This window comes from Thermobia domestica, chromosome 17 (genome assembly GCF_964235325.1).
Source record: "Thermobia domestica chromosome 17, izTheDome1.hap1.1, whole genome shotgun sequence".
NCBI classification, from domain to species: domain Eukaryota; kingdom Metazoa; phylum Arthropoda; class Insecta; order Zygentoma; family Lepismatidae; genus Thermobia; species Thermobia domestica.
Window position 1 is genome coordinate 182,467,838 of NC_137470.1, and position 23,858 is coordinate 182,491,695.

At 36.8% G+C, this 23,858-nt stretch overlaps 1 protein-coding gene across 2 annotated transcripts in view; it reads left to right on the plus strand.

Annotated features, from left to right (window-relative positions):
• The window catches only part of LOC145673844 (uncharacterized), a 65,144-nt gene that overhangs the window by 16,990 nt on the left and 24,296 nt on the right, over window positions 1-23,858 (plus strand). The window contains exons 1-2 of one of the 2 annotated variants that reach the window (XM_081743616.1): window positions 5,669-5,779; window positions 17,195-17,256. In XM_081743616.1, the coding sequence (XP_081599742.1) occupies window positions 5,768-5,779; window positions 17,195-17,256 (74 nt within the window). In that variant the 5' untranslated portion in view covers window positions 5,669-5,767. Of the gene's footprint in view, window positions 1-5,668; window positions 5,780-17,194; window positions 17,257-23,858 lie in introns of those variants that run through there. The other variant, XM_081743615.1, reaches the window with a different exon arrangement.

The following is a 23,858-nucleotide window of genomic DNA, read 5'->3' on the forward strand; positions in this document are numbered from 1 at the left end:
AATAGATAAATATCATATTTGTTTCATCATCCTTGAAACTAGCAGAATTAATTGTTTCATTCAATTAAGTGTAATGTGCCTAAATTTGCAAGAAAGCAGAGTGTGGCAGCGAAAGGAAATTTTACAACTTGCGAGAAATTATAAAAGTAAAAGTTTCTTGCGTGTTCGCAGTTTTTACGCATCGCCACGCTAGTGGCTTGATTGTAGAAGTAAATTTACTTCTTTTCTTAATGTTATTCGTAGCAGATGGACGAAATACTGACACTATTCGTCCACAAAATTCCTGATCTAGATGTGAAACCGCAGAGACTCAGAACGCCACGCTCCATTTGTGAGAACTCATAAAATATCATTCAAGTTACATAGCACAAGCCCTTGGAAAATCATGCCGCTCACATGCCACAAAATTTACGATACTAACTAACTCTATGGAGGTTCAATACCGCGTTCACAAAAGCTCTCCATTGACTTCTGTCGTTAGCCAACTGCCTTCAGTTTCTACTTGGTATTCTCATTTTTGCGAGATCCATCTTAATATTTTCCTTGCATGTACACCAAGGTCTTCATAACGGTCGTTTTCGGATTGGATTTCCAGTCCAAACTTTGAAAGTGTTTCTACTTTCTTCCATTCTGGCTACATGACCTGCCCATCTGAGTCTTCTAGACTTGGTGACCCTAACAATGTTTGCTAAATGGTATAAATTAAGCAGTTCCATCTTATGAAGTTTCCGCCATTCCCCATTCCCGCTTCTCTTGGGCCCGAATATTCATCTGAGGATTTTATTCTCAAATACCTTCAGTCTGCTTTCATCCCTCAGAGTAAGCGACCATGTTCCGCAACCGTACAGCACAGCAGGTATACTGGTAATTATCGTTTTATATATTTTAAGCTTTATGTTCCTCGACAGAATTCGAGACGACAAAATATTTTGAGCTAAATAATAACAAAAAATCCGTATTGTCAGTCAGAATTTAATTTCTTCATGGATATGGGTTTGATCTGTTAATACTGAGTCTAGATATTTGAGAGTATCTACTTTAATGAAAGTGTTATTTGATATTTTGATACATCCATACGAAATTTTGGTTGCTCTGTCATAAATGCATTCAGGTTCTTTTAGATGCCCGATAATGATTGTTATGGATTTTCATGTGGCTCACCACAGTGAGCTGTTGCTCGGCAGTGAACATGAAGTGGGCCACATTTGTGTTCAGTGAATTACATTTCTGTTTCGAGAAAGAACACTCAAAATACTATATTAAACGATGTGCTTCATCCTATTCAGTTTGCGAAGTAACTATTGTTTGTATGAGTATTATTTGTGTATAGTAATAAATGTGATGACTGCGTTCAGCAAGAATTTCCAAACAATCTAGTAAGTCATTAGAAGCACGTTTTTTGACCGTTAAGTTTATTAGGACTATGTGTTTCAAGCTTGCAAAAACTTCTTTCTAGTCACGTTGTTATTGGTGGTTGAACTATGCTGTTACAGTGTAATTTCGTGCAGTTGCAATGATCAGGATGAGTCTAAACGCATTTCTTTAAGGTTGTTATGCTATATTATTTTGTCTGCAAATAGATTAGATAAATTACATATATACTGTTCGAACTTAAAATAATTAATATAATATTATATATGTTGTGTTGTTTTTATTGAGTAACTACAGTAACAACTCTCTTTAAAATTGTGTCCCAAAATATTTGAAGCCGTGAACCTAACACTCTCTTTGCTATACAGAATTTCTACATGACTATAAATAACATTTTCGAACAATCTTATGACATGTTGAGCGCTATTGAATCTTATAAAAACTTACCTGATCATTACATGTATTGATCAGTTAACAGAACGGATCATATTCTAGTTGATTTGAAACTGCTGACCTCGAATGTTCTTTTTTTCTTTAGAAAACAACCAATGCCCCGAAGTAAAGAGTGTCTCATAGAGAACGTAACTTTTGAAGTGCTCGTCATTTGTGTTCTAGTAAGTTGGCGGCACTGAACGTTACATGATTGTCATGTGTTGTCTTTGTGGTTAGTAGTCACGGAGCGACGAATAGCAGATGATCGTCATCTGTTTTTAGGAAAGGAGTTCTTCACGACAGAACAGCATGTTGTCACAGTGAAAACCTATTACAAATATGGTGAATGTTGCCAAAGACTGGTGAATGTTTGGCAATGACGATCATGCATTATTCGACACTCCGCGACTACAAACCACAAAGACAACACATGGAAATCGTGTAACGTTCAGTGCTGCCAACTTACTAGAACAGAAATGGCGGGCATTTCAAAAGTTGCATTTTTTATGGCACACCCCATATCATCTCAGTAAAATATCAAAGTTATCCCTATTTTCCTGAGAGTTACGCAGGAGGTTGGGTAAAATTAGAGATCATATTAATGGGATAATAATTGTACATTTTAACACATCGTAATTGATTTACCTCACGTCTTTCTACAGCTCTAGTATTTCGATTTAGAGTTATCCATTGATCTTGAATTGCTTTGAAATGATTTTTACTATTACCTAGTATTCTAATATTTTAAGTTAAATTTTGTTTTGGTAAAGAATACAACGTCTCACTGCATTAAATATTTCCATGACACAATAATGTCACAAATCGAGAGATCGGTTCTTACTGAGAGAACATTGATATATCTTCCATCAATCTTCATGTTTTCTTAAATCTAGAGACAGAACGTCAACCTTGGTTAACAAACAGTAGAAGCTCACGTATATTGAATCTTATTGAACAGTAACTCATATGAACTTAATGAGTTTTGGTGATACTAGAGTTGCCAATTAAGGATGCTTTATGTACCGTGAAATTTGCTGCCAAGTACATTATAACTTCTTTTTTTCAATTTCTGATTTTTTTTTCTGTGAGACAGTAGTTATTGTAACATGCGCATGTCGTATCACGCCATGGTTCTAAGTACTCATAAATCACTCAAACGGCTTCCAGTTGTGATTCGAAGATGGTCTCGCGTGGAAAGTGACATTATCGCAAGAAAAAATCTTAAGAAGATTTCAGATACAATTCATCACTTCAAGAACCCACGAGTAGATGTTTGAGATATAAAGTCTCACGTATTTCATGCTAAAATTGATAAATGTACGTTGTAACCTTGTGTTGCTTACGGTGTTTCATTTCTAACAAGAAATCGTATGTGTTATTTTGCAGTAGTACAAGTTCCACTATAAATATGTTACTTGCTTCAGTGAGAGCTTTGTTTTAAATTTCTAGAGAAATTCTCACGTTATTTTAGTTTTCTCTCTGTTCTTAATTTTTTGCCACTTTTGAATTGGGAAAAGTTTGTCCAGTGAAATAGCTACAAATGCCTTATTCTTCAATCTTGTCAAGAACAAATTGAAAACTGAAGTCGAGTCTTTGTATCGTATAAGGCAGTGTTAAAATATTACAGTTTTACTTTGTATATATATTGCTAAACCACTGAAAATCGTGTTTTTTACTAACTACGAAAAGATTGTTTATCTATAAATCTAAGAAACAACGAAAAATATAATTTCTCGCTTTTGGTTCGAGCGGTACCGGGTTCCATTCTCTGTTGGGACATTCGGTCGAAAAAGCGTAAAAGCTTTTCTAGACCACCCATCCTGTGTGAGAGTTTCCTGGTTTATTCTCGTTCATATCAGGCAAATGCCGGGGTGGTCCCAGGCCACTTCCTTCCTTCACCCTCCCTTTTTTCATGTCAAATTCTCCTGGTGGTGTGATCCCTTATACGTGGCGGGCTAGCATGTCCATAACTCCGAAAGTCCAGAAATACTGTGTAATTTCTTATTCTAATCCTAAAATAATAATTGTGGCACTCTTTGCTTGTTACAAACAATTCATCTTGTTCCCTTTGCGTTTTTTACTTCTATTCTGTTTCAACCTTTACCAAGAATAATGATAATGAAATTGTATTAATAAACTAGCCTGCAATTTTCTGAATGATGTAGTAATTTCTTTAATTCTAGGGTGCGGTTGTAGTCGTTTCAAATTTACAAGTATGCAAGGTTTAAGTAGGAATGGATTTACATATCGCTGTTTATGTATTAACAAAATATTCTTCATGGTTCTGATAGAATATTAAAATTTTAGGTATGGAAAATGTACTATAATGCAATCAAAATAATTGAATCAAATGTTCAGTAAACAGACAAAAAATGTAACTTAAATGTTAACACTTTAGAATTGCTATCAGAATGTTAGTTTAATTAGAAACTCATAGCACAAGCCGCGTTCACAAAAGCTCTCCATTGACTTCTGCCCATAGACAACTGGATCCAGTTTCTACCTTGTATTTCTATTTTTCCGAGGTCCATCTTAATATTGCCCTTGCATCGTCTCCTAGCTTTTCCTAATGGACGTTTTCTGATTGGTTTTCCAGTTAAAAACTTTGAAAGTGTTCCTATTTTCTTCGATTTTGGTTACATGACCTGCCCACTGGAGCCTTTTAGACTTGAGGACCCTAACAATGTTTGGTAAACGATATAAATGACGTAGTTCCTTGTCATGAAGTTTACACCATTTCCCATTCCCGTTTCTCTTGGGTCCGAATATTCGTCTCAGGATCTTGTTCTCAAATATTTTCAGTCTACGTTCTTCCCTCAGAATAAGCGACCATGTTTCGCAACCACACAGTATAATAATCGACAAGCATAATAATCGTTTTCTATATTAAAACAAATAATATAAATACTACAGGGGAAAAGAAGGCAAGTAAGATTTTTATAATTTTACCAATTGTCCTTTTTTCCAATGAGACTCTTCATATGAAAATTAAAGTATATAATATATGTTTCCATGACCTTCATAGCATAACATAGAAATTCATGTGTCCATTTACTGTGGAGTTATAAACCGCGCATTATGATTTCTAACTAAGCTGGAAGTTATTAATTATCCTAATAACATTTTGATACTATCTCGGTTACTTTCTATTTTTTTTTAATACTTATTATTTATTTTAATTAACTTATTTACTTATTTTTAAAACAAAAATTGTTAGGAAGCATAACCACAGTAAGAAGAAAAGCATTATGTCCATGTTAAGAGATCTATGGCGTTCAACAACCTCTGCTAATTGTAAAAGGGCATTGACAAGACACATTAAATTGAAACAAAGAAAATACCAACAAGACAATAATTTGGGCTTAGTACAATAATTGAGGATTACTGTTAATTATTTCATTGTTGTTAATTAATACATGAAATTTATATTGTTATTATTTTCATAAAGATGTAACACTAAAGTAAAATGTACTACAATTATGAAATAAAACAAACTACCGTGAACAAACATATCTTGAAAAACACTGTTTTCAACACAATACGACATATTTAAATTTTCAGTGTAGTTGACAATTAATATCCTTGTTTCGGAACTTTGATCTGTTATTAATAGTGATTGTAGGACCTCATTGTTTGGGAGTTTTTAAATAACAAGACGGTGTAAAGTGACGTTTACAAGCAAAAATTAATTTACGAAACATCTTTACTTTCCCTGCTTTCAATCCATCCTTCAGTTGGCAGTGACTTTCTTCATGCACATGTGTTTTCACGCTCTTCTACGCAACAACTGGCCGTTTCATCTTCCATGACGGCCAAACATACAGCTTCACCACACATAAACACACCGCGTTTAGAACCTAAAAAGCATTGACGCTTTCTAGTCTCATTAAACTTGCTTTGCTGACCGGGTGAAGGACGCGTAGAAAGTTCTTGTGTAGTGTTTTCAGCCTGAAGACGAAGCATCATGAAAACAGCGGTGAGTAATCTTAGAATCTTTCTTATCCGGGCAAGCGGGGCCTCCCAGGCCCAGTAGCTTAATTTTTTTTTTCGAATTTCTCAATAACCATATTTCGATGACATAAAATTCTGAATTCTTCTATCTTTAGTCGAAGTTAAAGTCATAAACATATCGAAATGGTAAGGCTAATAGAGTTGGTAAGGCCCCAGCTACCGTCTACGTTACAAAAATAGCTTGCCAGGACAAATATTATTTCAGTGACTTGTTTCACAGGCTAATTTTGCAACCGTTCCCACATACGAAAATAGTGTGAGTGTAGTTTTAACCCTGGAATACGTAAAGGGGTACTGTGATTCCTCATCAGTTATTTATTTATCTATATCCGTCGCACTGAACGTTCTGGCGTTCGTTGATTTCTTGTGTTTTTAGTTGAAGTCACAATCTACATATGATGCTGAGATTGTTTGTCGAATTGAATTTTAGTTGGGGTTTACGGCTTGTATTTGCTTTGGAGTTCCCTGTAACCCCACCTGTGTATTGCTGAGTGAGTTGGTTTATTTAAAGCTTTTTTTTTGTAATAATTGTTTGTTATTTTAAAATTTGTCGAAGTAGATCGCTTGTATTCAGCTGATTGTGACTTTGGAAATGTTATACATAATATTATTGATAAAGATGTAGACCTTCCTAATGGCTAACCGGTTAACGTACTCACATTTGGCGTGGGAGATCAGGGTTCGATTCCCGGCCGCAGCTCATATGTTTCGAATCCCACGTTAAGCTGTAAGTCCACGGTCACATAAGGTCCACAAAAATCAATCAAATCGAATCAAATAAAGAATGTGACTGACAATTTTAAAGACCTAAGTGTAGTTGAAGAAGATAACGTGGAAATTCAGTTCGCCGAAATTTATGTTCCGTATTTTTGAAGCATAAGCCTACTAAAATGGTATCAGCAATTGTGTTTTATTAACAATCTCAGTCATCTTTGAGCTTCGTGATGGAATTGAAATAAAGATATTCCTGTTAAAAAAAGATGTACAAATGTGAAGTTAATGCTTGGGGTTCACTAGTATTCTATTTTTATTGAAAAGTTCAGAAACTATCTATATATTCCAGGGTTAATTGTTTTCAAATGCAAGACTATGTTCACAGAAATTGTCCAATAAAATAAAATAATATAAAATAAAATAAACACATAAATACAAAACGAAATTATTAGAGGAACTTGACAGTGACTTAAAATATTATTTTCACTTTGTAAATTTTATAAATTATTCCTTTATGACACAATGATCTTTAGGTGCATTTTATATAGGCCTAATTATATTTTTATGGCCTTTCAATTATACTCAAACTTTTTTTCTATTTAGTACACTGTACTTACTGTTTCCTGACAAATTTTCAATAAATTATGTATGCATACTTCTCTAAAAATGTAGTATTTCAGCAAATTTTACTCACAGTCTACCCTCGTATTAGGATCAGAAACGGGACTTATAATATTGTAATGTTAGTGCCTGTGCAGTTTTGTATGTGCCTGCTCCTACACACGGAAACTCTTAAACGGGATCCTTTACATATATTAACATGGCTAAATGTGACTTTAAATGTGGTTATCTATAACCCATGTTCCATTAAGCACTAGACTGCGAAGATGCTTTTATTGACTTATACGAACATGGTTAGAACGATTTTTGGAGCATTTGTTGCTAGTACGATTTTTTTTTTTTTTTTGTTTGTTTACAGAAGGTGATTGATAATAAACACAAACAACTTGCGAGCGTAAGATTTATTCAAAGTTGTGACTTTAACCTTTGTTTTTTTTTTCTCTCTCTCTCTCAATCTCTCAAACAATAGGCAGATATTAAAATCTGGTATCGTTTAAGTTTAGAACCTTAATAAAATGTGGTAAAAGCGAAATCAATCTAGGTTTTCTTTCTACACTTTCGTCTTTTCCGATGCTATAACTGTTTTGTTTTCAAACTTGGTATACATAGAGGAAAAAACGGATGTGGCTTACGTAGAAACGTAGGTTATGTGCGTAAATGCTGTAAAGTCACATCTTGCAGCAACCGTATAACGGAAAACGTATGTAACCTATGCTTTCCGTGTAAATGTTCCATCTATACGTACTTTCCGTGTGAAACAATGTAGGCGGTCAGGATCTCACATACAAATGAACGTATATAACATATAGCTGAGGAATGTAACATAAGTATATGCATGTGATATACGGAAAATTGTTAGATGTCAGACATACTGCAACGGCATGATGTAACATCTAATTGCAGTGCCTATTTAGCATACGTATAACGTGTGCTCCGTACTGATTTCTATAGTAAGCAAGAGGATTCCGTACATGTGTACAATATACTGCTGTCCGGAGAACGGATATTCTTCAGTGTAGGCGGTGAGCATCTCACGTACAGATGGACGTATATAAGATATAGCTGACGTATGTAACATACGTATACAAAGTAATATACGGAAAAGTGTTAGATGTCAGATATTCTGCAGCGGCAAGATGTAACACCTAAACGGAAAAAAGGTAGTACGTATGTAGCATACTGGTAGCATATGCTCCGTACAGGTTTCTGCAGTAAACATATGGAATCCGTATATTTGTACAACATTCTTCTGTCCGGATAACGGATTTTTCTCAGGGTATGAAGCTGTGATTACACGTGAAAAGAAAAATTAAAAAAAAAAATAGTTTGAATAAGGAATGCTGATTGGGGTTCGTGCATGTGGCTGAGTTGTAGGATTTGTGTTTGTCCCTAAGCTGCTGCTGTTTCAGTGCCGCTAATATCTCAACATAGTTTTTTTTTTTTGTCAGCATATTGAGGACCATAAATGTCTATTTTGCACTGGGCTCGTTCGGGGTCGCGCTCACTTCTTCCAACTGGGCTCGCGCTCACTTCTCTTAACTGGGTTCGTGCTCACTTGTCTTGACTGAGCTCGCACTTACTTCTCTCGACTGGGGTTGCACTCAATCGCGCTCGGGTTCACTTCCTTCACTTGAGCTCCAACTCACTTAGGCTAGCGCTGACTTATTTCATTGGGACTCGGGCTCACTCGGTTTCGCGCTCATTTATATCATTGGGACTCGCACTCACTTACGCAGGGCTCACTTCCTTCAGTCAGACACGCGTTATTCCCGCTCGGTCTCACTTCTCTCAGTGTTGCTCGCACTCATTTCGGCTGCATTATTGTGGTTACGATTCTACTTTAAACTGTAGACACACGTCTCATGTAACTTCAGAGTTATAAAGGGGCGCTAAACTGAAAAAAAAAACATGCGGCGAAAATGTAATGCATAACCTACTGATCTATAACGAACCTTAACTATAACCTAAACAATTTCTGAAATCTTTCCCATAAACACGGTTTGTACCAGAGTCAGCTCGTGGAGGAAGTCGTACTGGTTAAAATTAAAATGTTATCGATTAAAATTAATGTAATAAAGTATATCTAATGTGTTAATTGTTGTATCCATCAATTAGTACATTAAGAAATATTTCGTCTTTTAGTTTCAAACGACAGAAAATAGCATTAATCTTTATGGTGTGACTTTCCTGACAAGTTGTCTCTGATTAGTACAAATACATATCATGATTCTTTCATAACAGCTTTGACGGGTAAGCATATAATATTTAAACATCTCATCAGCCTGACCGTTCGTGTACTTCCATTTCTGAAAAACAGCTCGGTGGCTCAGTGTTGACCGCTTACCTCTTTTACGTGGGGTCCCTGGATTGATATCTGGAAGGAACCCCGGCCAAATAAGTTTGTGATGGACAGCATCGTGTGTCTGTGGGTTTTCACGGAGTCCTCCCGTTTTACCCACATTCTCATTCCACCAATTATTATGCCATCATTCACTTGCCTTAATCTTCCATCTCGCTTATCTTAAATGGTATAACCGTAAGAGGTTAAACTGAAAGATTTCATTTTAATTTTTCGAAAAGAACTTGACTGATATGGACCAAAAATTAAGTGTTCTGAAGATCATTGACAGATTCGGTCGAGATTGACTATTCAGTGCAGTTGGGAAATGAATTTAAATAAAACATTAATTATTCCATGAGGGGCCGCGGTGGCTCAGTGGTAGAGCGTTCACCTCTGGTGCTTGGGGTCCCGGGTTCGATCCCAGCCCCCGCCAAGTGAACTTTGTGGTGGACAAACACCGTGCTCGTGGGTTTTCTCGGGGTTCTCCCGTTTCCTCCCACTTTCTTCATTCCACCATTTCATTCATCACTCATCATCACCGTCTCCTTTAGTCTAACCGGCATAACCGTGGGGCGTAAAACTCAAAGATTTCATTTCATTTCATTTTTAATGATTCCATGAGATTGATATCTTACCAGGGATGATATCGAAACTGCACCTTGAATTGGGAGACATTCTATATATTTCCTGATAGGACATCTCGAGCAAGTTCCAAAACAGGTGTTTGTTTCTTGCCCGGAAGTGATCCCGCCTTTGCAGGGGCTAAAATATATAGAACATTTTGACCTATTTTGGCAGGTGTACATAAAGTACGTTGCTACCCCTAAAAGTTGAAACCTATGCTAAAACGCCAAAACACCTGTTTCACCATTGTACAAGCATAATTTAACGAAGTAAAAGAATTTGCCCCAGGGTCTCCGCAGGGTCCCAGGTAGGGTCCAACTCAAAATTTGCAATTGAAAAGAAGGGCAAGTAGCATATCGTTTGAAAGCTAGTGTTAAAAGAAAAACGATAACAGAAGTCTCACAGCTCTAATCGAACTCTGTGCGAAATGGCGGAAGATTCAAAATTTGAAAACTGTCTGCAGCTAACAGTGCATGGCACTCCAAAACTGTGATACAGGTGTCAAAATTCTAAAACACGTGTTTCGTTATTTGAAAAGTGCTATTTATCGAAATGATCATGTTTACCCCAGGGTCCCCACAGGGTCCCAGGTGGGGTTCAACTCAAAATTGGCAATTGAAAAGAGGGGCACGTAACATATCGTTTGAAAGTATCCCCATACAACCTACCGCCAGCCCGTCTGGTAGAAGCGATCTAGAAACCTCTAGACCACTTGTCTGTTTTGCATTTACAAGTGTCGTTTTTATGTGAAGAACCACACAGTTCGACATTTGTTTCAAAGCTTTAGGTGTTAGAGGTGGTCATGAATTTTAAGATTCACCATGTAGACGTAGTGTAAACACCCCACCATTTTGCACAGGATTTGCGTAGAGACGAAAGATTGGTTCCATACGCTGTCTGTTTTGAGCGATTAGACCATAGACCATACTCAGATTTGAAAGAAAATACTACTTAACCCATTTGAAAATGTGTAGTTTGACCGCTGCCCGCATATAGGGACTCCAGGACATACGTTTTCATTTCTATACATTGAACGTTTGCAATGACGAATTTAGAAAGCCAACCCTGACTTATAGCCTGTGATTAGCTTGAATGAAAAGTTGTGTTAGTCAGTTTGCAATATCGTTGACTTACATCCAGAAAATTGATTCTCTAGATTGCAAAGAAGGTTCACAAGCTCATCAAGTTGATGGTGACAAACTCTGTTCTCCAGGACATTACAATGACCGTAGACGATTATGTTACGTTCGAAGATAATACTCAATTCCAGCCCTTGGACACGACATCAAGTCAAACAAGGAACTGCTTCGGGTACCGAAGGCGATCCTGATTACGACTACCTGGACCCAAATCCTTCTCAGGAAACCGCATTTTGGAGTTCATGGAGTGAAACGAAATTGAGGGATACTGTAGCAGCTTATAACAACGCATCCATTGGTCCCAAACTCAAGGAGAGAAACGGGTAGCAAGTTGACGTCTGTACAAGTGACATCATTCGGATGAGACTATTCCTGGACAAGGCATCCAAGCGGACCAAGCTAGCAGAACTCCGAGAATCTGTCAAAGCATGGTGCAAAAATCAACGCGCTGCTCCGAATTTTTTCAGGATCACTGAAGAAGGCATTGCCGTGGAAGCCTTGGAACAATCGCGGAAGCTAGGGGTTACTGGTTTCAAGGCATCCCGATTCTGGATCCGCCGACTATTGAGAGAAATGAACTGGGGTTCCAGGAAAATCACAAAAATCATGACAATGGCAGCCAACACAAAAGCACTGGAACGTTCAAACGAATTCGACAGCTACATTCAACAAATCAGGCGGGAGACTGAAGAGGATAACTACAATCTTGATCAAATTGTGAATCTTGATCAAAATGGATTCAATTATGAATTATTAACACCACGAACTATAACTCAACGTGGAGTAAAAATTGTCGAAACTCAAGTAAGATGCGAATCAAAATTGACACATTCTTACACAGTCCACGAAGCGATTTCTGCATCAGGAAAGCTCGTGGGCCCGACTGTTATTGTGCTCCGCTAACCATCCGGGGAATTTGGATCAAGGGTCCAATGTAAAATCCCTCAGATCCCTGGAGTCATAATCAGAGCCAACAAGTCAGGAATGATGACAAAGGCAATATTCAAGGAATACGTGCCACATCTTGTTCGAGACATTGGAACTTCGTGTCTTTTGTTGAAGGACGACGCAGCCATCATGAGAGATCCGGACTTGTATCAAGAGTGTCCTGACTTACATCCAGGAACAATCACTCCAGGCAGTACTTCCAATGGACAGTCATTCGATGTGGGATATATTCTTTATAGAAAAATGATGGTGAAGCGTGCCCACAAGCATGTTCGGAATGAAGGACTTGGAGACAAGCTAGACATGACAAATCGGTATTCCAGTGCTCACTTGATTGGGGTAACACGAAATCAGTTGGAATCACCCGGATTCCAACATATGATCAAGTACGCTTTCGGCAAATGTGGATACATCAACCTTCCTGATGGTTTTAGTTACCAGTCAGTGAGAGACTTGTCTTTCCGTTTCCACACAAAGGATCCAGCTTTCTCGACCTGTTCGATTCCGGACGACGAACACTGCATGGAGAAGAGTTTTATTCAGTGCAGTTGGTGTCTCCAACCACTGTGCTTTTATCACTTCTTCATGAACAATAGCACGGCCGCACCCCTCCACGAGACACTCAAGCCTCACTAGCACGCCGTAGAGTGATCGTCATGCATATACCCCTCATACCTGCATAACAAAGATACAGTCCCGGCAGCTACCACGTTGCTACGACCGTGGCGTGTGGCTTACGTGGCTCTTACACATAGACCAGAACAAAAACCAAGCTTCACCAAACAGCATTCGATGGAGCCGTATCTTCTAGACTGCTTCTACCAGACTGGTCGTCGGAAAGTTCAGGAACGATATCTTATAAACGATATACTTTTTGAAGCCTTTCAAAATGAAAACTTCGAGGTAGACTCCGCGTGGGACCCTACGAGGGCCCTGGGACAAACATTTTCATTTAGATAAATTGCACGTTTTAAATACTGTAACACATGTTTTTGAATTTTGACACCTGTATCACAGTTTTGGAATTCTAGTGGTGGCCATGCACTGTTAGCTGCAGACTGTTTTCAAATTTTGAATCTTCCGCCATTTCGCACAGAGTTTGATTAGAGCTGTGAGACTTCTGTTATCGTTTTTCTTTTAACACTAGCTTTCAAACGATATGCTACTTGTCCTTTTCAATTGCAAATTTTGAGTTGGACCCCACCTGGGACCCTGCGGAGATTCTGGGGCAAATATTTTCACTTCGTTAAATTATGCTTTTACAATGATGAAACAGGTGTTTTGGCGTTTTAGCATAGGTTTCAACTTTTAGGGGTAGCAACGTACTTTATGTACACCTGCTATAGAAAATAGGTCAAAATGTTTTATATGTTTTAGCCCCTGCAAAGGCGGGGTCACTTCCGGGCAAAAAGCAAACACCTGTTTTGGAACTTGCTCGGGATGTCCTATCAGGAAATAAATAGAATGTCTCTCAATTCAAGGTGCAGTTTCGATATCATCCCTGGTTAGAAAGAAAACAATTCCACCAGTGTCTCCCATGTCTATCATTTTCTAAAAATGTTGTCAGAATGTATTCCGTATTTTCACTGTTACTAGCTGCGTGGTAACGAAACGGTGGCCAAGATAAAGTTTAAAATACTTATTTTTACAACTAAACCAGTTGGGGATACTGCAAGAGCATTGCCAGAACGAACTTAAAAAGAATGGAGAGATGGAGCAGAAAGAATAACTGTGCTTGTTCCCACATGTAAAAGTAAATCTTTTTATCCACAACTTCTTCTGTTTCTCGCCAAATATCTCTCTCTGTGACTTACAGGTCCTGAGATATGTCTCCTTAAGTCTCCTGAAATTCGAACTTTTTTGGCCAATATCTTGGGAACGGTGGTCAGTTGGCCAGTATCCACCGGTTAATAGTTGGTACCAAAATGTTCACCATCCTCTTAGGAATTGATCAACACCAACGTGATATCTCTATGATTTATGGTTCCCGAGATATAGCTCCTTAAATCTCCCGAAATCGGCCATTTTTCGGCCGATATCTCAGGAACGGTAAGAGTGACGTAAAAAAAAATCCATCATTTTCTCAGATAGCTTTCAGTGCTCTGTCGAATGGATCTCCCAAACTTGAAAAAAATCGTAAATAACAGACAGACGGACAGACAGACAAACACACAGACATAGAGAATTCAGTAACGAACTTTTTAAGTTCGTTGAAAATACAATGTTTAATATATTATAGAAAATACATTATATACCCTAAGCCTGTACTTCTTGTGTGAATTTTGGGACATCGATTATATTAAGCTTTCGCCAGACGTAGGCCATTGAGGCACGTAGCACATCCAGCACCTAATTGGTTGATTAGAAACGTTACTTTGCCTGAAGAACGTGTTCTGGCACAACCTGTCTCTGATCGGATAATACGGAACTTTACGTAAAAAAGTTGGATACATAAAGATTTATTATTTGTGATTTGTTTAAACTTTACTTGCAGAGTGGAACCAACCCCAGGAATCTGGGTAACGGTGAACACGGGCGGGAGGTGAGCTTGCCTTATAACGCTCGCGTGCCATCCCTGCAGAGCATGGTAGGACTGGTTTGCTAGCAGTCTGCCTCAACCAGTAGGTCTACTGGTAGGCACTCAGGACTTCGATCTGGCCGCGCAGTCGGCGTATCCCACTCCCCCAGAGAATGGGTGTTACATCGCTTAGGCGAGTCAGAATTAGGGGATAAATTTTGACGGTGCACCATGTGCACGAGCATTCAATAGCATATTGAGGAACTACGGGCGGGGTGCAATACATTAAGCGGTACCCGTCCATCAAATAGAACGAATGGTCGTGGGCATGCTCCCCATGCATGCAACTAAGCGTGGACCAGTAGACCACTAGCGTCAAAGTGTGAACTTGCAGGGTACGTCTGTTGTTTAGATTAATGAAGAGCATATATACGACGTAAGAAGCTCCACTACTATATTATCACAACAATAGACTCATTTTAAGCTGCGTTTTACAATCGGAATTACTACACAGAGAAAAATTCGTTCTCCGGACAGCGGTATATTGTAAAAATATACGGTATCCTCTTGCTTACTATACAAATCAGTACGGAGCATATGTTATCCGTATGTTACACAGGCAGGCCGCCGACAGATTACCACCTGTTTCATTCCCTCGACAAGCACCTCCGTGAAAGATCCTTCGCAAATGAGGGGAGACTTGCCTAATGGATTCACAACACTTCTTCCCATCGACGACCGTCCACTTTTACCACCAGGGTATCGTGTAGCTGCAGGAACGTTGGCAAAAGGTGTTCAATTCTCATACAGATTACTTCAAAAACTTAAAGTGCATACCGTCCATTGTATTCCTCTTTTTTTATTACTGCTCTAGAACGGTAATAACTTTTTTGGTTACATTGTAAATACACCATTTCTTGTTGCCTTACGTATCCAGAGGATATTTCCAAAAGTTACCTGTCTGATACTAAAATATCGCGCCGCTGGTAATAGGCTTGTTATGACATATAGTGCCATCTATGAGATAAATAATGCATCAGATTCAACGGTCTAGCTTACCCAGTTCATTGGAAGGAGTCATGGCTCCTCCAATCCACACGGCTGTTGTTGCCAACTCTGTAGTGCAAGACTGTAGCTTCGAGGAGATTTCCCCATATACCCTACTACCCAAATTTAGCCTACAGCCATGACAACAACATTCGTGTGGACTGGAACATTGTTATACAATATGCGAGCTGAGCACACAGTTACTGATTCGGAGTTTATCCCAAAGGTTCCACTATATGAAATGAAAGTATCACCACGGATTCATTGGATTCTTTGTATATTACTATACTGTGAAATAGAGCTTTTCCGAAGTTGAGGTAAGATGAATATCATCTGTTATTCGGTAAATAATATGAGGCACAAACAAGTAGGTAAATGTAATACCTCACACTTATTAGATTTTAACATACACAGGAAAATGATACATAAACAGCACGCCTCAGACGCTTTTATCCCCCAGATTTACTCAAATCTCCGGGGGCCTGGTGAACTCCTGATCCCATCGGAACGACGTTAGAGCGAGAAAAATATTCCACCTCAGCTAGGGATTTAATCCAGGAATTCGTGTTGAGTTGAGTTCGTGTGCGAGTCTCCCAAAGCTGATATCCCCTGTATATTTGCTCTCTAAAGCCCGAAAACTTTATATTTGCATGCTCGTATGTATTCATGGAAATAATAATAGTAGACACCTTTATAACCAAACCATTGCAAGGTCTCAAATAAGCATTGCTACGAATAGAATTATTCTTCAAATAAATTCCAAACATCATCATTATTATTATTATTATTATTATTATTATTATTATTATTATTATTATTATTATTATTATTATTATTATTATCATTATTATTATTATTATTGTATATTGGTTCAGACTGCTTTCAGCTTAATATGACGGCAGATAAGTGCAGAATATTTGAAGAGTTCTTCTTCTGCAAAGAGCTTTTTGACCAAATAACAGGTGTCTAATATTACTGATTTTTGAAGACTTGTTAGGTGATGTTTTGCGTTTATGTGCTCATTTTGTGTCACAGTACTTTTACGGACAATTGTTGCAGTTGAAATAACTATTGGTCTTACTGTAAATTTCTGATATTTCTATAACTGTTTTGATTTCATGTGCCAGGTCTTTAATATTTGCTTATTGTCGTACTGAATGTTGTACGTATGTTATGAGTCAATAGAACTGGCACATCTATGAGGGTTATTTCTTCGTCCAATTTATTGATAAACAGTTATGTCGAGTCTGTTTGCATTTACTGTTACATTTGTTCTGATTTTTCGTTCCGAGTAGAGTTTGTATTTATCATTTTCAAGTACTGGACTTGGCTGATATCTACTACTATTATTATTATTATTATTATTATTATTATTATTATTATTATTATTATTATTATTATTATTATTATTATTATTTTCTATTTCAGCTCCTATTTGCTGTGTTTGTCATTGCTCTGTTGATTTCTAATACTGAAGCAAAAAAGAAGCGGTAAGTGCATTAAAAATAAAATTATTTTTTAAAATTATTTTTACATTTATCTATCTTGTATTTGCCTTAGCAATTAAGAATTCCTCGAACAATCATATTTGTCCTGGTAAAATATATTTTTATATATCTAGTAGGGTTTTCATTAGTAAAAGATAGTATTTAAAAGTAGATCCTTATCAACTTAATAGAAACATCTCTAGTTGAAAAGGTGCCGTGTAGTTTTTTCACGGTGTTGTTTACTTCCTTAGATGTGGTAACCTGAAGAGCATTAACTTAGTTTACCTCAGTACCAAAGGAGCTAATTTTTGACTGCAAACTTCAACTCCTTACATATTTTGTCTAAAATCCCCTCCCCAAACATTCTAGAAAATAATCAGCTCATGTACTTGGCTATTTTCAAGCTCTGAGAGATTATTAAAATACAATGCTGGGCGATCCCTTCATAATCTTTATGAAACAAAATGGTGTATGCATGAATTGTGGGTGAAACCCATAGCAGAAACAACCACCAGAAGTAACGGAAAGTTTACAAAATTCACATAGCCAAGACAGTTTGTCTTATGATGGAATAGCATAAACAGTGAATAATGAAACAGGGAGGTGTAAATATATTTATTTATTTACTGGGTTTCGGTTCCCGAAGCACAAACAAAAATTAATATGTTGGAGAATGAGAAGGCATTTATCTTGCTTGTTACGGGAACTGATTTTGAAATGGAAGCAAAATTGTGGTGAAAACAGAAATAGTTAATACTTTGAGAGACAAAACAGAACTTTCTCTTTGTAGATGGTTTCCTTAAGCTATCATTTCACAATTACCTAATATGGTTTAAAACTCATAAGGATCTTGAGCTAACGATGTTTCCTAATGATGGTTATGAAAGTGTTTCGAAGCATAATTTAAGATGTCTTTGGTTGTTGGTTTCGTAAAATGTAACAAGAATTTTAGGAATTATATACTCTATGTACTTCTGCAGATATAAGGCCTACAAGATAATTTTTGCCTGAAATATATTGGATCTTTTGATCCAAAATTGAAAGTGGCTATGTTTGTTACATAACAACTCTCGAACCACCCGATCGATCTCGATCAAATTTTCAATATAGATGAGGTTCGGGCCCGGGATGTTTTATGTCATTTCACTTTGAGGGTGCAACTTAGAGAAGGAGATCGGGTAGATATATAAAATGATCGAAAATGACCGATATTAGTGTAGGTTTCGGGTCACTGAGATTAACAGTGACATTTCTGATACCGTTTGTATCCAAATTTAGCCCCCTAACTTGGAGTGAGGGAGTGGTAGAGAACCTCTTGCTCTTCTCACATCCAACTTTATGTGGCAATAGGCAGTATTCATAAAGTTGAAGGATATCCTTCCAAGTATAAGGTTGAAATAGAAGGTATTGCTTTGGAGTATAAGGTAGAGGTATAAGCATATGCTTTTTTCCGTATTCGTAATAATTACCTTATACTTACAAGGATATCCTTCATTGTTTAAAACAAATGGTTTCAAAACAATTGAGAATCTAGATCCACAAATAGCTTGCTTATTAAAAATTACTACGAAAAAAAACTGAAAATAATACAGCATAAGGAGCCTTCCTTACAAATTATAGTAACTGGTGAAAATAAATTGCTTGTGAAGTTATGGTGAAAGGTGTATGTACTGCTTGTTAATAAATTTACTGCTTGTAAAGTTAAACTTCATGTGCACATGTGATTAGTTATACCATAGTAATCATTACAGGCTGTTTACAGTAGGCCTAACACTCAAGTTCCTTCCTATTTCTTGTCCTTGAAGACGAAGAACAAGTTCACCATGATCATCGAGTTGATGATCATCATCATCATCTGGTATTTCCTCATCTGGTTCGAAATCCGGGTCGCCTTAGGTTTTTACAATATTATGGAGCACGAAACACATAATAATTATTTTTTGAACATTTTCCAACTTTGCACGTCAAACGTACTGTAAGATTGGAAATCGACGTTTCACTTGGCCAAAACATCGCTCGATTATTACTTTCTCCTTTTCCAAAAGTTTGTTATATTTCAGTTTAGCACCAGGAGCAGGATTTGTAAACGGAGTCATGAGGTATGGTTCTATCCCATACCCATTATCACCAACTAGTACAACATTCACTTTGTTTCTTAATAGTAAACTAACCTTTGAATTTTTTCCATATTCTTGAATCATGCACAGATCCAGGCTAGCTAACATCAGCACACTTGAACATTTCTCTGACGTTACAAGTTGCTGGTACATTCAGATTAAGTTTACCTTTCCGGTTCATGTATTAATCTGTATAAAATTTTGGTTCCAGTATTCCTACGTGGGTACAGTCACTACACCAATTGCTCTGGGAAACCTAAATTTGCTTTGGCATAACTGTTTAGCCTGCATTATTTCACTCTTGGTAGAAGAGGACTTTATCCATTCATGTGCTGTGCAACGATGTTGTCAACCACTGCATTTACAGTCTTGTACCGACTAACATTAAGCTCCTCTCTGATTCCTTTTTGGTAGCCGGGATCATCGTGAAAGCGTAAACATATTTTTATTTTATGTACGGAGGACAGCGCACTTTCCCGAGTTTCTGGATTTGCAACAATACATCTGTAAGCCACAGTAACTTATCTTCTTCAAAACGATATAGTTGTTTAAAATCACGAACAAGTGTAGATAACTGGGGTTTGTAATGTTTAACATCCCTTAGCTGAACAACATCCGCCATCGCATTCCAAAACATTAAACAGCAACGGTGAGTTTGCTACTGATCACACTCATATTTTTTGAAGGATATGATTTTTAGTTAAAGTAAAAGGTAAAGGTTATGAATACCCTTTTACTTTGATGTGAAGTACAAGGATCAATCTAATAGGATATGCTTATGCTCTAAAAGTAGAATGTTGTACTTGAATCTTTATTAATACAGATTGAATGATTTCCTTCATAGTTTACACCTATAAGCTTATCCTTATTTTTATGAATACGGGCTAATGTCTCGAGTTGGAAATCCCGAAAATGTGTATGTTCTGGTTGAAAAATGCAAGACATAGAACGTCATCTATCAAAGAGAGCTTCAGTAATAGTAAACAGTGACTGACTAACGGAACATACCACTAATTTTAACCCAGTCAAGCGGGTAATTGACACTAGTGCTCCATATATGTGTACTAAAATATTGCATAATAATAATAATTTTCTTTTGTCTTCAGTTTCACGAACTTTGGCAAAACTTACGTAACCTATTTCTTGTTTCTCAGCTTGATCAGGTTAAAAAAAATCAGATAATGGGATTCCTTGGTGAGAATATGTATGTGTAATAATGGAGTGATACTTACGTTTAAAAAAAAAACGTCAACAAGTATTTATAGGAAAGCAGATACCAATAACTACAAGTAAATAGAACATGAACTACTCAACGCTGATTAACACAGAATCAATATATAGATTCATTTACGGATTGCATGTTGTTTATCTTTATATCTTTCAAGCAATCTAATGATGGTTCACAAAGTGACCATTGGCAAGAAAACACTGCCTTTCTTGATACATTTCGATACACACATTGATTTCATCCAACGCAATCAAGTGACAGTGTTCTCGCATGAACGAGTTTACGTGAGCGTTAGAGCTGTAAAATCTTTAATATATAGATTGTATGGTAACCCACTAAATCGAAAGTTTTATGTTCTATTTCCCGAAGAAAGTATACTAATTTTGAGAGAAAGACACACATTTTGTAGTCTCACAACTTGGTGGTCGTCACACAGAAGAAAATGCAGTTCCTCCTCCTCCTATCCGATTGTCCAACCAATGCAGTGCTAGTAACGAAAGATGACATCACAAGTAAATTTTTTCTAAAGATAGCTAGTATTGTTTTCTAGTTGAATATCCTCATCTCCTCATTTTTTAGCAGTTTCAGGATGCACGATACACGATAGTTCATTGGCACAGCGCTAACATCTGGTGCGTGGGATATCTGGTTCTTTGCACGGCCAAGTTCGTATTCGTAGGTTTTCTTGTAGTATTCCCGTTTCCTCCCACTTTCTCATTCCACTAATTCTTCCATAATCAATCACTCGTCTCCCTTAGCACACAGGGCATAATCGTAGGACGTTAAACTGAAAGATTCCATTTCATTTTATCAATTTCATTATGTTTCATAAAAATCAAAGTGTTTTAAAAATGAAATGAAATCTTTGAGTTTTACGTCCCACGGTTATGACGGTTACGCTAAAGGAGACGGTGATGATGAGTAATGAATGAAATGGTGGAATGAAGGAAGTGGGAGGAAACGGGAAAATCCCGAGAATACCCACGCACACGGTGTTTGTCCACCACAAAGTTCACTTGGCGGGGGCGAAATAGTGCTTTACAAAACACTGTGTGGAACGTAGTTATTTTAAATTAAGAGGCGGTAAATTCTTTTCTTGGGGCCGAGTTGGATCAGTGGTAGAGCGTTCACCTTTCTTGCATGAGGTCCCAGGTTGTATTTCAGCTCGCGCTAAGTAGACTTTGTGGTGGACAAACATCGTGTGCGTGGGTTTTCTCGAGGTTCTTCTGTTTTCTGCCTTCTTCATTGCACCATTTCATTCACTTCTCATCATCACAGCCTCCTTTAGCACATATGACATAAGCCTGGGACGTAAAACTAAAAGATTTAATTTACTTCCATACTTCCATAAATCCACTACTTGATTATTAAATTGATTTCAAACCCAAGCAATAGAGATTGTGGGAAAACCAAAGGAAGAACATTGATAGCTTATTTTAACAAAATCAATAATTTTAAGCCATCATGGAATATTTTTCTTAAAAAGACATAGTCTCTTCCTCATTATAGACGGATTATAAACTCAAACATTGGGCATGATTGAGAAGTATCATATATATATATATATATATATATATATATATATATATATATATATATATATATATATATATATATATAGTGTGTGTGTGTGTGTGTGTGTGTGTGTGTGTGTATTGTGCCGTAGTGATATTTACTTTTGCGTATTTATTGGTATCATAGAGTAAAATGAATGCAAAAGGGATCTAATTTAAAATTAGAAACAGTGCTGTTTCCTTCTAGAGATTTTTTTTTTCGGTAACCTATTCGCCTTCCTTTTCCCTCATTGTATTCCCCTACAGTATATTTATTGCGATATTGAGTTTGGTGTTTTCTTAATTTAAGTGATCTGGTATTATGGTTAGTCTTTTGTCAATGACATGTGATAGCTATACTCGAATTTGATTGGTTGTTTATCCTTCCGATGAAGGAGCCTTGAAAATAAGTGATTGGGCCCGTTACTTGTTCTCTTCGCGAGGTATGTGTTACACCATATTTATTATTGTGTGTAGTATATTTTATTTTGTGAATTTAAAATCATACTTTGGGTTTTCCGTGAGCATATACAAATATGTAGATAGAAAATTGTTAAATATTCTAATTGAACCATCAGTTCAAATATTGGTATTGAATTTCTGTGATATAAATAATTATATTTCAAATATGGTTTACGTTGAATATGACTTGTGGTAAGGCAGGAGCCATCTTGGAATTTTACTTCATACAACATGTGCCCGATGAATGTTTCAGTATTTATAAATTTCTTATGTTTTTTTTTTTCCATGAATCAAATTTATTTAAATCTACTAGTGGTTGAAAATATTTTTCAAGACCGAACAAAACTGTTTCGAACTTTACAAATTCGTTGTTCTGTTCAACATTACATATATATATATATATATATATATATATATATATATATATATATATATATATATATATATTGTTTTATTAAAAGTAAAATTTGTTAATGTTATCTGAATTCTTTTTAGTGTTGTTTATTAAGTAGAGTTATGTTCCTGCAACCTTTGAAGACGTATTTTTATTTGTTAAACTTTAGAATACCATTCTTTTTCAGTAGCCTACATTTTTACGTGCGTTAAGCGGTGTTGTAAACCACATACCTGGCCCGGGAAACTCTTCTCGGAGGGGCTACTTGTTTGAGTAGAGGGAAGGGAACGTAAAACTTTCTTTCCTGATTTTCAAAGATTTAGTTTTTCTGGAAAGGGATGGTAATGGCAACATTACCCACCTTGGTTGTTACAATATATATATATTAGCATCAATTGCCTGCTTCGATGGGTTATATTAAGAAAAAATAGTAATATCTTCCGTTAATAAGTCACTTTTTACTATTACTAAAGCGATTTTTCATATCGGTCATTTTTGATGATTCTTATATATGTTCAGGTACACGGCATCAAAAGTGTCATTGTTCACCTCAGGACCCCGGAAACTGTGAATTCGACACTGCTATTGCTCATTTCGATAATTTTTATGTATCTCCCCCTCCCCCAAGTTGGGAGCTGAATTTGGATTTAAACGGCATCAGAAGTGTCACTGTTTATTTTAGCGATCGTGAAAACTATGAGTTCAACACTAGCATTTGTCATTTTCGATCATTGTCTCTCCCCTTCCTCACCTTTAAATTACACCGTCAAAATGATATGAAGATACCATCTCAGGTTTAAGCTTCATCTTGGTTGTAAATTTGATCGATATCAGTCCGCTGGTTCAATAGT